This window comes from Somniosus microcephalus, chromosome 10, assembly GCF_052327205.1.
Source record: "Somniosus microcephalus isolate GS21.2 chromosome 10, FLI_Smic_1.0, whole genome shotgun sequence".
NCBI classification, from domain to species: domain Eukaryota; kingdom Metazoa; phylum Chordata; class Chondrichthyes; order Squaliformes; family Somniosidae; genus Somniosus; species Somniosus microcephalus.
Genome location: NC_140996.1, coordinates 6,172,177 through 6,188,766, shown reverse-complemented (window position 1 = coordinate 6,188,766; position 16,590 = coordinate 6,172,177). Strand labels below are relative to the sequence as shown.

At 48.5% G+C, this 16,590-nt stretch overlaps 1 protein-coding gene across 1 annotated transcript in view; it reads left to right on the top strand.

The window, feature by feature from the left end:
- gramd1c (GRAM domain containing 1c) overlaps window positions 1–16,590 on the top strand; it is a 94,041-nt gene that overhangs the window by 43,285 nt on the left and 34,166 nt on the right. Inside the window, exons 6-9 of the mRNA XM_085998372.1 lie at window positions 3,475–3,646; window positions 4,797–4,937; window positions 10,047–10,165; window positions 14,996–15,138. Of these exons, the coding sequence (XP_085854498.1) occupies window positions 3,475–3,646; window positions 4,797–4,937; window positions 10,047–10,165; window positions 14,996–15,138 (575 nt within the window). The remainder of the gene's footprint in view (window positions 1–3,474; window positions 3,647–4,796; window positions 4,938–10,046; window positions 10,166–14,995; window positions 15,139–16,590) is intronic.

Genomic DNA, 16,590 nt, shown 5'->3' with positions numbered 1-16,590 from the left:
TAGTAAATTGTTAGGCTCAACCAATTCAAATCCGGCATATGGAAGCAACATCTGAGATGATAAAAGAATGATTCTTCACCATTGATTTAATCTGCACATATGGAGATTGCCATCATTCCACTAGGGGAATAGAAATCTGTGGAGATACTGGGGGAGAAATTTGACTTGTGCCCAAAACAGGCAGCAAGTCAGTGGAGTGATGGCTCTGCACATGGACGGTGCCAGATTTGGCAACTGTCCTTATTTGAAAGGCCCGCAGCTCGCCGCTCCCATCGCCCGTCCTCACTCCGCTCACCGCCCCCATCGCCCGTCCTCACTCAGCTCACCGCTCCCATCGCCCGTCCTCACTCAGCTCACCGCTCCCATCGCCCGTCCTCACTCAGCTCACCGCTCCCATCGCCCGTCCTCACTCGGCTCACCGCCCCCATCGCCCGTCCTCACTCGGCTCACCGCCCCCATCGCCCGTCCTCACTCGGCTCACCGCCCCCATCGCCCGTCCTCACTCGGCTCACCGCCCCCATCGCCCGTCCTCACTCGGCTCACCGCCCCCATCGCCCGTCCTCACTCGGCTCACCGCCCCCATCGCCCGTCCTCACTCGGCTCACCGCCCCCATCGCCCGTCCTCACTCGGCTCACCGCCCCCATCGCCCGTCCTCACTCGGCTCACCGCCCCCATCGCCCGTCCTCACTCGGCTCACCGCTCCCATCGCCCGTCCTCACTCGGCTCACCGCCCCCATCGCCCGTCCTCACTCGGCTCACCGCCCCCATCGCCCGTCCTCACTCGGCTCACCGCCCCCATCGCCCGTCCTCACTCGGCTCACCGCCCCCATCGCCCGTCCTCACTCCGCTCACCGCCCCCATCGCCCGTCCTCACTCGGCTCACCGCCCCCATCGCCCGTCCTCACTCGGCTCACCGCCCCCATCGCCCGTCCTCACTCGGCTCACCGCCCCCATCGCCCGTCCTCACTCGGCTCACCGCCCCCATCGCCCGTCCTCACTCGGCTCACCGCTCCCATCGCCCGTCCTCACTCCGCTCACCGCCCCCATCGCCCATCCTCACTCAGCTCACCGCTCCCATCGCCCGTCCCGACTCAGCTCACCGCCCCCATCGCCCGTCCTCACTCAGCTCACCGCTCCCATCGCCCGTCCTCACTCCGCTCACCGCCCCCATCGCCCGTCCTCACTCGGCTCACCGCCCCCATCGCCCGTCCTCACTCGGCTCACCGCTCCCATCGCCCGTCCTCACTCCGCTCACCGCCCCCATCGCCCGTCCTCACTCCGCTCACCGCCCCCATCGCCCGTCCTCACTCAGCTCACCGCTCCCATCGCCCGTCCCGACTCGGCTCACCGCCCCCATCGCCCGTCCTCACTCGGCTCACCGCCCCCATCGCCCGTCCTCACTCCGCTCACCGCCCCCATCGCCCGTCCTCACTCAGCTCACCGCCCCCATCGCCCGTCCTCACTCAGCTCACCGCCCCCATCGCCCGTCCTCACTCAGCTCACCGCCCCCATCGCCCGTCCTCACTCAGCTCACCGCCCCATCGCCCGTCCTCACTCAGCTCACCGCTCCCATCGCCCGTCCTCACTCAGCTCACCGCCCCCATCGCCCGTCCTCACTCAGCTCACCGCTCCCATCGCCCGTCCTCACTCAGCTCACCGCTCCCATCGCCCGTCCTCACTCAGCTCACCGCTCCCATCGCCCGTCCTCACTCAGCTCACCGCCCCCATCGCCCGTCCTCACTCAGCTCACCGCCCCATCGCCCGTCCTCACTCAGCTCACCGCTCCCACCGCCCATCCCGACTCAGCTCACCGCTCCCATCGCCCGTCCTCACTCAGCTCACCGCCCCCATCGCCCGTCCTCACTCAGCTCACCGCCCCCATCGCCCGTCCTCACTCAGCTCACCGCCCCATCGCCCGTCCTCACTCAGCTTACCGGCCCCATCGCCCGTCCTCACTCAGCTCACCGCCCCCATCGCCCGTCCTCACTCAGCTCACCGCTCCCATCGCCCGTCCTCACTCAGCTCACCGCCCCCATCGCCCGTCCTCACTCAGCTCACCGCCCCCATCGCCCGTCCTCACTCAGCTCACCGCTCCCATCGCCCGTCCTCACTCAGCTCACCGCTCCCATCGCCCGTCCTCACTCAGCTCACCGCCCCCATCGCCCGTCCTCACTCCGCTCACCGCTCCCATCGCCCGTCCTCACTCCGCTCACCGCCCCCATCGCCCGTCCTCACTCGGCTCACCGCTCCCATCGCCCGTCCTCACTCCGCTCACCGCTGCCATCGCCCGTCCTCACTCAGCTCACCGCCCCCATCGCCCGTCCTCACTCAGCTCACCGCCCCCATCGCCCGTCCTCACTCAGCTCACCGCCCCCATCGCCCGTCCTCACTCAGCTCACCGCTCCCATCGCCCGTCCCTCTTGCTGGCTCCACAAAAATCTAACTTTGCAAAATATAAGCTTGCAATAGTTTTGTGGCCATTTTTTGAGTGGTGTCCTTTCAGGACCGATGGTTCGGCTGTTCCAGACCTGCTACAACAGGGCGGAGCTTGGACTGCACAAGCTCCACCCAATTGTACCTGAATTGAGCATTGGGCTCCTACACCCAGTGTGGGTTCCAGTTTTGCACTGTAAAACAGCGTGCTTCAGGCAGGCGGGCAGGCTGCTTGCACAGGAACAGGCCCCACCTGAGTATGGCATCAGTCAAGGTTTGGGTGTCAATGAGGCGTCCCAGGTTTCCTCACCGCACCACCGTCTGCCCCCCGCCCCCCCGTCCCCCCCCCCCCCCCCCACCACCAATTACCCAATTAATCAACTCCTGACCAGTTTTTCAGGCACAAGATCAACAAGCATGAGTTGAATTTCTCCCTCGCTGTGCCTGATGAAATGTGCTCTCTGTGTCAACAGGTAAGAGTGGAGGGGGATTTTCAACTTCCGTCAGAGCCGACATCAGGAGGGCCTGTGCCCATCCTCCCAACCTTACACTTGCTAGCTGCCTGTTCTCAGCCTACAAATGGATTGCCGACAGTCGAAAGTCACCTCCTGTCGTCTTTCCCCCCTCTGCTATATCCACGGCCTTGTACCATTTCCGCCTTATTCTCCTTTTCTTTCTTTCACACAAGGGAAAGCCCATGAGTTGCCTTGTCTTGATTTAACTTGTTTTCTTACTCAACATAGTTGAGACTCCTTTTACAGTTTCAGTCACATAGAACACTGTGCTCTAAGTTTAAAAAAAAAAGTTTTTATTTGCTAAAAACGTTCTTGTCACGTTCACCGTCATCACCAATTGGCTCTCTGTAGCCCGTTCCATTTAGGAGGGTAAAGCTACAGTCTTCTGGAAATGGGCTGAATCAATGATTGGATATCGAAGCTTGTTTACATGATTATGTCTTAATTCAAATTATTAATTCAAAGGGATTTATTGTCAGTCAATGAGAGTTTTGTGCTGCTAATGAGCATTAAATCTCTGTTCAGTCCCCCAGAGAAGACGTCAGAGCTGAGAATCAGGAAAGAAGCCATCCCCTTGCTACCTCTGAAAGGAAAAACAACAGAGTTGGCACCAAGTCAGCTTCATCTTCTTTAGACCATAATGGCAATGAAGATCTCCCCACAGAAAGGTCAGACACATCTGATGTGGCTGATGAAGGTATGAAAAATGTATCGGGGATTGATTAAACACAATGGGGGGAGAAAAGGGAATGTTGGTTCTTAATTTACTGTTGGGCTTCAGTTTATCAGCTGCATTTCCTTCATCCAGTACCTCGCCCAGGTGGCAATTATTTGTGTGTGTGAACCTCGATAGGGTGCTAGCAAGCTATTCACTGCAGAGGGCAGTCAGTCAAACGCAATGCTGTCCTCATCTGGTTTCCACACGTTTACATCCAGCGCGGGTTACTGGACAGTGAGGGGGGGCGGGGGGTGGGCGGGGGCTGAGAGGACGAGAAGAGCATTCAGGGCAGGTAGAAAGATGGGTGAAGGAGAATCCTTCCCTTCCATTAAGCTTTTAAAATACTAAAGGACATTTCCAATAGTCAGCTGGAAAAGTCTGTGTTATTTGCCATTTGTTGCTAGCCATTTAAATAGGGGCTAGAATCCTAGAATGGTTACAGCACGGAAGAAGGCCATTCGGCCCGTCGAGCCCGTGCCGGCTCTCTGCAAGAGCACTTCAGCTAGTCCCACTCCCCCACCCTTTCCCCGGAGCCCTGCAAATTTCTTTCCTTCAGATACTTATCCAACTCTCTTTTGAAAGCAGTGATTGAGTCTGCCTCCACCATCCTCTCAGGCAGCGCATTCCAGATCCTAACCACTCGCTGAGTAAAAAAGCTTTTCCTCACGTCGCCTTTGGTTCTTTTGCCAATCACCTTAAATCTGTGTCCTCTGGTTCTCGACCCTTCTGCCAGTGGATTTACCCAGCGAGCCAGGGTCCAGTTAACATGGGAGGACTTTTACCAGGCTCCCAGCTCCGCTTGAAGTAAAGCAATGTTCCTGGCCATGGCACAAGTTTGCTTGAAGGCGGTGTTGGGAGGTCTGAGGTAATCGGGGAAAGGCACCACCTACCTTGGAGAACATGTTTGGGGGGAAGTGGCCAATAGTGCCACCTACTGGGCTGCCTGGAGTAGTTGGAGGTAAATAAAATGAATGACTAAGTTTGCCGTTATGCCAGAAGTATTACAAGAATTACAAGAATTAAGACTTTTAATATAACTAAAATATAGTATGGTACACTATATAAACGACTTTTTATACAGTAGATTTTTTAAACTTTTCTTAAGTGAATTTAATGTGATTCTCTGCAGCTGGCGAGACCTCTTACAGTGACCTTCAGGGTAAACTTTACATTAACCGGGTATTCAACATGAATGCGGACAAGATGTTTGAGCTTCTGTTCACTGACTCTCAGTTTATACAGAAATTTGTTAATGCAAGAAAAATTACAGGTAACTAATTAATTAAATATGGAAATGACGTTCTTCATTAAGCGGGAACAGAAGTATAGTAGTTCTCTTTTTGAGTCTGTTCTGTTCTAACAGTCAGTGGCTACACTACCTATATTTATGCTGAACTAGCTTCGCTCTAACTTGACTAGCAGGGGTATCATTCCCTGTCTCACCATAGATTGTACATCCCCTTTCCACACATCTGAAACACAGTTGAATAAGGACATCAGGCTATTATCAGATATACACACAGACACATTGCAGCTTTAACAAACTACCACTTCAGTATTTTAGGAAACATGCATCGCAGTATCGCAACATGCTGGCCACCTGAACAGAATCTCACCCATCGACAGTAAATTTCCATTATAGCAAAATGTAACCATGGCAAGGCTGGGATCATTCATACTGTCATGCAGTAGTGCAAGGTTTCAAACATATATGTTCATTCATCGCCCATCTCCGCCCCTGCCTCAGCTCATCCACTGCTGAAACCCTCATCCATCTCTTTGCCACCTCTAGACTTGACTATTCCAACGCACTTCTGGCTGGCCTCCCACATTCTACCCTCCATAAACTTGAGGTAATCCAAAACTCTGCCGCCCGTGTGCTAACTCGCACCAAGTCCCGCTCACCCATCTCCCCTGTGCTCGCTGACCTACACTGGCTCCCAGTTAAGCAACGCCTCGATTTTAAAATTCTCATCCTCGTTTTCAAATCCCTCCATGGCCCTCGCCCCTCCTTATCTCTGTAATCTCCTCCAGCCCTATAATCCCCCTAGACCTCTGCACTCCACCTATTCTGGCCTTTTGAACGTCCCCAATTTTAAATGCTCCACCATTTGACACTTGGAGAGGTTTAAGTTAATTAAGGAGAGCCAGCATAGATTTGCAAAAAAGGCAGATTGTGTTTGACGAATCGAATTGAATTTTTTGATGAAGTAACAGAGAAGGTTGATGAACGGAATGCGGTGGATGTTGTCTACGTGGATTTTAAGAAAGCTTTTGACAAAGTACCACATAAAAAGGCTGGTTAACAAAATTGAGGCTCATGGAATAGGAGGGTCAGTGTCAGCTTGGATTGTCTTAAGGACAGAAAACAGCGAGTTGTGGTAAATGTCTGTTTTTCAGACTGGAGGATGGTAGACAGTGGTATTCCCCAAGGGTCAGTGCTGGGGCCACTGCTTTTTTGATCTATATAAATGACTTGGATATTGGAATACAGAGTAAAATTTCAAAATTTGCCGATGATACCAAACTTGGAGGTGTGGCAAACAGTGAGGAGGATACCAATCAACTGCAACAGGACATAGATAGGCTAGCAGAATGGGCAGACAAATGGCAGATGGAATTTAATACAGAGAAGTGTAAGGTGATGCATTTTGACAGAAGGAACAGGGAGAGGCAATATACACTTAATGGCACAGTTCTAAAGAGTTGCAGGGACAGAGGGACCTGGGGGTTCATGTGCATAGATCTTTGAAGGTGGCAGGACATATTGAGAGACTAGTTAGCAAAGCATATGGGATCTTGGGCTTCATAAATAGAGGTATTGAGTACAAAAGTAGAGAAGTTATGCTGAACCTTTATAAGGCTCTGGTTAGGCCACAACTGGAGTATTGCATCCAGTTCTGGTCACCACACTTTAGGAAGGATGTGAAGGTCCTTGAGAGGGTGCAGAGGAGATTTACCAGAATGGTTCCAGGGATGAGGGATTTTAGCTACAAGGTTAGGTCGGAGAAGCTGGGGTTGTTCTCCTTGGAGCAAAGGAGGTAGAGGGGAGATTTGATAGAGGTGTACAAGATTATGACGGGTTTGGATAAGGTAGACAGAGAAAGGCTGTTCCCATTAGCTGATGGTACAAGGACTAGGGGACACAGATTTAAGGTTTTGGGCAAGAGATACAGGGGGGATGTGAGGAAAAACTTTTACGCAGCAAGTGGTGAGGACCTGGAACTCGTTGCCGACGAGGGTGGTGGAAGCGGAGATGATCAATGATTTCAAAAGGAGACTGGACAGGCACTCGAGGGAGATAAACATGTAGGGCTATGGGGATAGAGCGGGGGAATGGGACTGACTGGATCGCTCTACAGAGAGCCGGCACGGACTTGATGGGCTGAATGGCCTCCGTCTGTGCCGTAATGACTCTATGACCATTGGTAGTCGTGCCTTCAGCTGCCTCGGTCCTGAGCTCTGGAATTCCCTCCTTAAACCTCTTCGCCTCTCCACTTCCCTTTCCTCCTTTAAGACGCTCCTTAAAACCTACCTCTTCGACCAAGGTCATCTGCCCTAACATCTCCTTAAATGGGTCGGTGTCAAATTTTGTTTTTTGCTAACACTCCTGTGAAGCGCCTTGGGACGTTTTATTATGTTAAAGGCGCTATAAAAGTTGTTATAGAATCATAGAATGGCTTCCTTCTGTGCTGTATCATTCAGCCTATCGTGCCTCTGCCAGCTCTTTGAACGAGCTATCCAATTAGTCCCGTGCTCCTGCTCTTTCCCCAGAGCCCTGCAAATTTTGCCCCTTTGAGTTTTTATCCAATTACCTTTTGAAAGTTATTATTGAATCGCCTTCCCCCTTTCAGGCAGTTAATTCCAGATTATAAGAACTTGCTGCATTAAAACATTTCTCCTCACCTCCCCTCTGGTTCTTTTGCCAATGACCTTCACTCTGTGTCCTCTGGTTACCCACCCTCCTGCCACTGGAAACAGTTTCTGTTTACCTACTCTTATCAAAACTTTTCATGGTTTTGAACACCTCTATTAAATCTCCTCTTAACCTTCTCTGCTCCAAGGAGAACAATCCCAGTTTCTCCAGTCTCTCCACGTAACTGAAGTTCCCCATTCTAGTAAATCTCCTCTGCACCCCCTCCAATGCCGTGACATCCTTCCGATAGTACGGTGCCCAGAATCGGACACACTGCTCCAGTTGAGGCCTGACCAGTGATTTATAAAGATTTAGCATAACTTTTTTACTTCTCTGCCTAAAGCCAAGGATCCCGTCTGCTTTTTTAACAGCCTTCTCAACTTGTCAACTTTGTGTATGTGAACCCCTGGTCTCTCTGTTTCTGCACCCCCTTTCAAAAGGCACCATGGGGGAGAAATTCGGTATCGCCCCGTTTGGGGCGCATTTATCGGCCGGGCGCAAAGTTTAGCGCCTGGCGCTAATTATCGCCTCCCACTGCAAACTTGGTTCTTATCACCCCTGGAGGTGATTGGAGCACTAATAAAGGTGCTACACACCTCTCTTAAGGCGCTAACGCCGAGGAGCGAGGCACTACCTCAGAGTGCTGCCGAAGCTCATGTGATGTCAGTCAACAATGGAACACAGACACACTGGCGCCAGCCAGTTCTTAAAGGGGAGGGTCGATCTTGCTCTCCATCCACACCCTGCTCATTGCAGCCTTGAATCTCGGCCTGGAGAGACCTGTACATCAAATCTGTTGGAAAGAACAATGGAGAGGCCCAGGGAAAGAGCTCAGAGTGCAGCCCCCACAGTCTCTTCTAAATTGATGCAAGGAAGGGCAAATCAAAATCAACCTGCAAAGTGCTGCTCAGTACCCAAAACTCCTCAACACAGCATTGAACCTCTCCAGAAGTCTCTCTCTCTCTCAGAATGCGTGGTGCAAAAACGTCGCCGACAAAAAAAGGCATGAAGCGGCTGCCTTTAAATAGCGCTCCCCCAGTCCCTTCCCGACTGCAAAATGCTCCCCTCTACCTGTTGTTGCTAGCGGCAGGCGGTAAGGCAGGGGGCGCCACTCAATATCTGGTCCGGGGTGCTATTGGGGCGTTGCACGCTCGACTGACGTCACGATCTGCGGGCGCAAGAGATCGTGGCGGTAGTGTTTAGTGCCACCGCAAAATGGTCAATTTCGCGAGCGGCGCAAACATCACCGCGCCCGGGCGCTAGTTGCTTTGCGCCCCATTAGCGCCCTCTTAAAGCGCTAACGGGAGGTGCAAACCAACCGAATTTTTCCCCCATTTACTTTATATTGTGTGCGATATTCAGGAAATATTGGTTACCTGATCATTCGCCTCGCTGCAGTTTGCGCAAATTGACTGCCGCGTTTACCGATCAACAATAATTCAGAGATACAGGAAACTTTGTGCAATCCGGCACCGACGGGACCGAGCTGTTGCCGTTCCCTCAAAACTGCCGGACACTCCAGCGCTAATGTTGAAAGATACGGAAGCTTCTCTGTCAACAAACCCTGTTACAGCTTCTAAACAGTCCAAGCGTCTCTGTAGTGTCTCTGTAGCTTAGCAACAGCTTCAGCAGACCTTGCAGAATCACAGAAACCCCACAGTGCGGATAGAGGCCATTTCGGCCCATCGAGCCTGCACCGACACATATCCCACCCTATCCCCGTAACCCCACGTATTTAATCCCCCTAACACTAAGGGTCAATTTATCATAGCCAATCAACCTAACCTGCACATCTTTGGACTGTGGGAGGAAACCGGAGCACCCGGAGGAAACCCACGCAAACACGGGGAGAATGTGCAAACTCCACACAGACAGTCACCCGAGGCCGGATTCGAACCCGGGTCCCTGGCACTGTGAGACAAGAGCTTGACTGTTGAGGAAAAAAGCAACGAGAAAAAAAAACTAACGAAAACGGCTCCTGATTTTTGCCGGTGGCTCGAGCTTCTGTAATTCATTTGGCTGTGAAGTGCTTTAAAATATTCTGAGGATGTGAACGGTGTGATATAAATGTGAGTCTTTCCTCCTTAATTCTTTTTTCTATCCTGTTTGAGAGTCCGGTGCTTTTTAGGTTCTTTTTTCTTCTTGAAAACTGCACATTGCAGATGGAGTTAGACGTGTTTATTCCTACATTACAACAGTGACTACACTCTATCTTTTTTAAAAGCACTTCATTGTCTGTAATGTGCTTTGGGACATCCTGAGGTCGTGTAAGGCGTTATATAAATGCAAGTTCTTCCTTTTTATATGTGCTTCCCACGACAAAAAAGACTAAAGTGTTCTGGTCGGTGTTCAAATTTAAATTTGAGATTTTTCAGTATTTGTAAAATTATATGAGTCGATTTTTAAAAATAGAATGGTAGCTCATTGACTTTTAATGTGAAAGAAAAAATTCTCTTTCTCTAGATATTGTCAGTGGTCCATGGGAGAAAGAAGTGAATGGTAACCAGATAAGGACATTGAAGTACATAATAACCATCGCAAATCCTCTGATTGGCAAGTTTTCAACAGCAACTGAAAAACAGGTATTTGCAGAGGCTACATTTACGTATAAAATAACATTTTGCATCAAGTATGCGTCTGTCACGTTGAGTGCCGCAGATGCAAAATGTAAGTCACACTTTGTACTTGACTGTCTCACGGACAATTCATTTTAAAAGAACTCATTTGAATCTACCGTAAACAAGTAGAGAACTACCACGCGAGAGTCAGCAGCCATCAAATGGCTACCAATAAAATATTTAGCAAGGAGGAGAAAGAAACTAATCAAATGACTTCAAATACTTTAAAAAATGCTTTCACCTGTCGAACCTGTTTTCAGTAACCGAGGGATGTAGTACCGAAGATAAAGAAGGTCATTTTAACCTGACCCGCCTGGTGGGAAATTGACTGCATCCGATTGGCCGCCCACTCAATGGGAAGTAAAATCAGGCAGGGTGTAAAATGGGGGCCAGTCCAATACCATCAGTTTCCCTCTGCGTGGGATAGTTTAATACTACCCCCCAGATTTACAACCTAACAAACATAGATTTAAGATGTCAGCCATGGCTCAGTGGGTAGCATTCTCGCCTCTGAGTCAGAAGGTCATGGGTTCAAGCCCCACTCCACAGACTTGAGCCCCATAATCCAGCCTGCACTGGTGGAGGTGCCGTCTTTCGGATGAGACATTGAACCGAGGCCCCGACTGCCCTCTCAGGTGGGCGTAAAATATCCCACGGCCACTATTCGAAGAAGAGTTATCCCCGGTGTCCTGGCCAATATTTATCTCTCAGCCAATCCCTAAAAACAGATTATCTGGTCATTATCTCATTGCTGTTTATGGGACCTTGCTGCGCACAAATTGGTTGCCGCATTTCCCCACATTACAACAGTGACTACACTTCATAGGTATTTTATTGGCTGTAAAGCTCTTGGGACGTCATGAGGTCATGAAAGATGCTCTATAAATGCAAGTTCTTTCTTTTAAAAAATCCTTTAGATACACATAAAATTGCCCATGTCCTATTAGAAATCCATCTAACATGTTTTTCCTTCCGAGAACTTGTTGTTGAGTTTTTTTTTCTGTCCTGGAGTTGGATTTTCGTCATATTGTCTCCCTCCTGATTTATATTTTTAGGCTTCCATGCCTATGTAACAAGTGAAATATAATTTGTGTACTTTGTAATATATTATACAGCTAGAGCAATTGCATTTGTTTTGTATAAGTGCCTCTAAAAGATAATTCAAAAGCAGTCAACAGAAAAGGGATTAATATGAGTGCAAGCGCTGGAAGAACGTTACCATTAGTCAAGTTTGGAGAGAAGTTTTGAATAAAATTTAAGAATTTAGACATGTTTATTTGAGCAGAGCCTTTGAGTTACATGGAGGATTTGGAAAAGAAGTGAATATGCATATTATTTTAATCTTCTGTTAAGTTTTATATTTCTTGATCTTCACTATTTAAAAACCCAGGTCCTAACTTGGCGGGATTGTCTGCTCAGCTAATATTTTAGGTAAAGGGTACTGTGATTAGCCTCTCTTTAATCGTTTGAACAAAGTTACTGTTGTCCAAAGGACTGTGTTCATGCTGTTAACCGTGAAAGAAACAGTAAGGCAAAGTATTAATGTTTAAAATTGAAAGAAAAACCTTTGGTCAGGACTCATTAGCCGTAATTTAGTTTACTTGTTTTAATTTATGTATACAAGTCAGATAATGTAGATATTTTTATCATATTTGTGACTTTTGCTTTTTTAAGAATATGTCAGTTTTATGAATGTGACTGTTGTTGCTGGCAGTGTTGATCTTGCCTTAATTAAACCACCTGTTTGGTTTAGTAAATCAATTATTTAACCATACCCGGGTGACTCCTGCGCTTGAATGAGTGAGAGAGACCTGTAGAAAATAAAGGCTGACGAACACGATTCATATTACTTGTGTGGAAGGCCAAATACCTCGTTTTTATACTAGGAAAACAAGAGTTCTTTCCATCTCTGTCAACTAAATTTAAACAAGCGCTTACAAATGCATTTTATTCCAAAATTAAAATGTTCATTTTTAAAGTTGACATCTCCCATAGATTCCAAATTTACACTCCCAATAAGAAGCATGCTACTATATTACAAATTCAGGCACACACTGAGTATCTGAGTTAAAAACAGAAAATGCTGGGAGCACTCAGCAGGCCAGGCAGCATTAGTGGAGAGAGAAACTGAGTTAACGTTTCAGGTTGATGATCTTTCATCATATTTTGCTTTTGTACTACATCCACTTGTTCCCCTTTACCTACCCTGCTAGTTACATCCTCAATAAAACTCTAATAAATTTGTTAAACACAATTTCCCTCTCATAAACCCTGTTGATTCTGCCTAATTATATTATGATTTTCTCAGTGCCCTGTTACCACTTCCTTAACAATGGATTTCAGCATTTCCCCGACGACTGATGTCAGGCTAACTGGCCTGTAGTTCCCTGTTTTCTCTCTCCTTTTTTGAATAGCGGGGTTACATTTGCTACCTTCCAATCCATTGGGACTATTCTAGAATCTAGGGAATTTTGGAAGATCACAACCAATGCATCCACTATCTCTCCAGCCACCTATTTTAGGACCCTAGGATGTAAGCCATCAGGTCCAGGGGATTTGTCGGCTTTTAGACCCAGTAGTTTCTCAAGTACTTTTTCCTCTACTGATCTTAATTACAGGAAACTTTCGTTTAAACGGAGGTTAAATCTCCAGAATGCTCTATCCACCGGCAAAATTCAGGAGTCGGTTCAGATAACTTTTTTTACTTTTCGTTGCTTTTTTTCTCCATTCCTGGCTCTGCAAGCGTCTAGCTGAAGCTGTTGCTTAGCTACAGAGATGCTTGCAAGCTGCGCCGACTGTTTTGAAGCTGTTGCTAAGCAACAGGGTTTGTTGCTAGATACGGAGCTCAGAAGCTCCGTATGTTTTAACATTAGCGCTGGTTTCTCCGGCAGTGTTGATCGACCGGCACCAGCTCGGTCCCGTCAGTGCCGGATACCAGAAAGTTTCCTGTACTTTAAGTTCCTCAATCTCATTAGCCCCTTAGTTCCTCACTATTTTTGGTACACGTTTTGTGTCATCTACTGTGAAGACCAATACAAAATATTTGTTTAAAGTCCCGGCCATTTCCTTATTCCCCATTATAATTTCTCCTGTCTCCGCCTCTAAAGAACCAACGCTTACTTTTGCTATTCTCTTCCTTTTTACATACTTGTAGAAGTTCTTACAATCTGTTTTTATATTTCTTGTTAGTTTATTCTCATATATTTTCTCCCTTTTATCAATTTTTTGGTCATCTTTTGCTGATTTATAAAGCTCTCCCACTCTTCAGGCTTACTGCTATTCTTCGCAACATTATAAGCCTCTTTTTTAAAATCTAATACTATCCTTAGCTTATTTAGTTAGGGCTTTTATTAATGGAAGGTTATTAGCAGCTCTGATAGAGGTGGTCGAAATTATATGGGCTTTTGATGTGGTAAGTCCGGTAAAACTATTTGCACTGGCTAGTGAGCCAGTAACCGGAGTGCACTGGTTAGTGAGCCGGTAACCGGAGAGCACTGGTTAGTGAGCCGGTAACCGGAGAGCACTGGTTAGTGAGCCGGTAACCGGAGAGCACTGGTTAGTGAGCCGGTAACCAGAGAGCACTGGTTAGTGAGCTGGTAACCGGAGAGCACTGGTTAGTGAGCCGGTAACCGGCGAGCACTGGTTAGTGAGCCATTAACCGGAGAGCACTGGTTAGTGAGCCGGTAACCGGAGAGCACTGGTTAGTGAGCCATTAACCGGAGAGCACTGGTTAGTGAGCCGGTAACCGGCGAGCACTGGTTAGCGAGCCGGTAACCGGAGAGCACTGGTTAGTGAGCCGGTAACCGGCGAGCACTGGTTAGCGAGCCGGTAACCAGAGAGCACTGGTTAGTGAGCCGGTAACCGGAGAGCACTGGTTAGTGAGCTGGTAACCGGAGAGCACTGGTTAGTGAGCCGGTAACCGGCGAGCACTGGTTAGTGAGCCATTAGCCGGAGAGCACTGGTTAGTGAGCCAGTAACCGGAGAGCACTGGTTAGTGAGCCATTAGCCGGAGAGCACTGGTTAGCGAGCCAGTAACCGGAGAGCACTGGTTAGTGAGCCAGTAACCGGCGAGCACTGGTTAGCGAGCCAGTAACCGGAGAGCACTGGTTAGTGAGCCAGTAACCGGCGAGCACTGGTTAGCGAGCCAGTAACCGGCGAGCACTGGTTAGTGAGCCAGTAACCGGCGAGCACTGGTTAGTGAGCCAGTAACCGGAGAGCACTGGTTAGTGAGCCAGTAACCGGAGAGCACTGGTTAGTGAGCCAGTAACCGGAGAGCACTGGTTAGTGAGCCAGTAACCGGCGAGCACTGGTTAGTGAGCCAGTAACCGGAGAGCACTGGTTAGTGAGCCAGTAACCGGAGAGCACTGGTTAGTGAGCCAGTAACCGGCGAGCACTGGTTAGTGAGCCAGTAACCGGAGAGCACTGGTTAGTGAGCCAGTAACCGGAGAGCACTGGTTAGTGAGCCAGTAACTAGAGAGCATTATTTTAAGATCAGCACCAACAGAACTTTTTTTTTACACAGTGGCCTGTTAGGACTTGGAATGTCCTACTAGAAAGAGCGTTGGTAGCAGAAACCGTAATAACTTTTAAAAGGAAAGTGGGTAAATATTTGAAAAATAAAATTTTTCAAGGGTATTGAGAAAGGACATGTGGCGAGACAGAACAGGCACGATGGGATGGTGGGTCTCCTTCTGTGCTGTAAAATTCTGATTCTATCACTGAAATCATTGACCGAGTGTCTTCATTTATCTGGGACGTAAGCGATTACTATGACAAGTTTCTGTATTGTTACAGACTATGTGTAAAGAGAACCAGAGTGGGCAGTACTATCAGATTGATGCAGAGGTGATCACGCATGACGTGCCTTACCATGACTACTTCTACACGCTTAACAGATACTGCATCATTCAGACATCGAAACACAAGTGTAGACTAAGGTAATGTTTGCTTTTGTACAGCCTATAGAGGATATCTTCTAATCCGTAGTACATATTGTGTTTTAGACGTGCCAAAAATAGATTGGTTCCAAATTCCTATTGATACAATCAATTTAATTGCAAAGTCCCCCTCCCCCAACTTGACCAGGACATCGTGTTTCCATGGATTTTAGACTATGGTCTATAGGGCAGGGTGGGACATCCGTTGAAGCATCTGAAGAGGTGGCAGACACAATTAAAAGGCTGGCAGAGCCCTGAAATGCACATTGTATATTTATTAAAGGCCTCGGACTGGACTGAGGCCTTCAACTAGTCAGGTTTTGGGGAGCGAGAGGAGGCAATGACTAGGCCCTCTCCCCTTTAATCAGTGAAGTAAGAGGCTTGCCACTGCTACCCCAGGGTACACCGATCCTGGCGGTCCTTGGGTTGGTATCAGCGGCAGCAAAAAAGGAAATTGGCTGGCTTGCTGGTCACCACCTCCCTGCAGTAATTTGCATGTGGTAGACGGGATGGGGCAGTCAGCGGCTTTCCTGGCTGGGATGGGAGCGCGGTGGTAGGCCACACCACCAGTATCCCACACAATTTGGGGCAGAGGAAAAATCCAGGCCTGTGTCTGGGAGAACCTGGGGCAAATATGCTTTTTCCTACAGCTAAACAAACCCTGGATATTGTGATTAAAAATGTGGTGCTAAAAATTGAGTGTGAGTGTGAGTGTGTGTGTACTTTTAGTGCCCTGGAAAAATTAGCATCCCTGCGCTGGAAATTGAGTGGTAGCGCCTGTTACGTCCGTGTATAATAAGAAACGGACTGTGGAGAACGGTACAATAGGTGTTTACTCAAAGTGGCTCAAACTGCAACTGATCTGTACAGATTACTACTCAGTGCTATATACAGGTGTGGTCACTGCCGGTACTGCAGTATACATGAGCTGTAAAACATAGTCCCCCCCTTAAAGGTATATACATTACAATTCCTCCCCTTTTAGATTAACAGTACCATAACACTCATTTAACAATTAAATATCAAACTAATTACAATTAACACTTTTAACATGCAACATTAGCTGAAAATAGTCTATTTATATATTCAGTCTTTGGGGAGGCTTCCTGATCCTTTCTGGATAGCGCCTTTCCCGAGTGTCTTGCTCTTGGTGCGGAGGCGATTCTGGCCTCCTGTCGTCGGTTGGTTCATCAGCTTCCGATGCTACTGTTTCTGGGGTAGATGCGACCTGTACGTCGGGTTCATCACCAGGTACGTATGGGCGAGGCATGGGGTTAGTGATCGTGACGCAAAGGCTATTGGCCTCTCTGAGCCGTCCGAGAATTTGTGTGACAGCACCACTCCAATGCCGTAGGGTGACGCATCACATGCCAACCGAATTGGTAATGCTGGGTTGTAATGGGCCAATACCTCTTTCGATGTGATTAGTGTTTTGCTCTTCTGGAAAGCTCG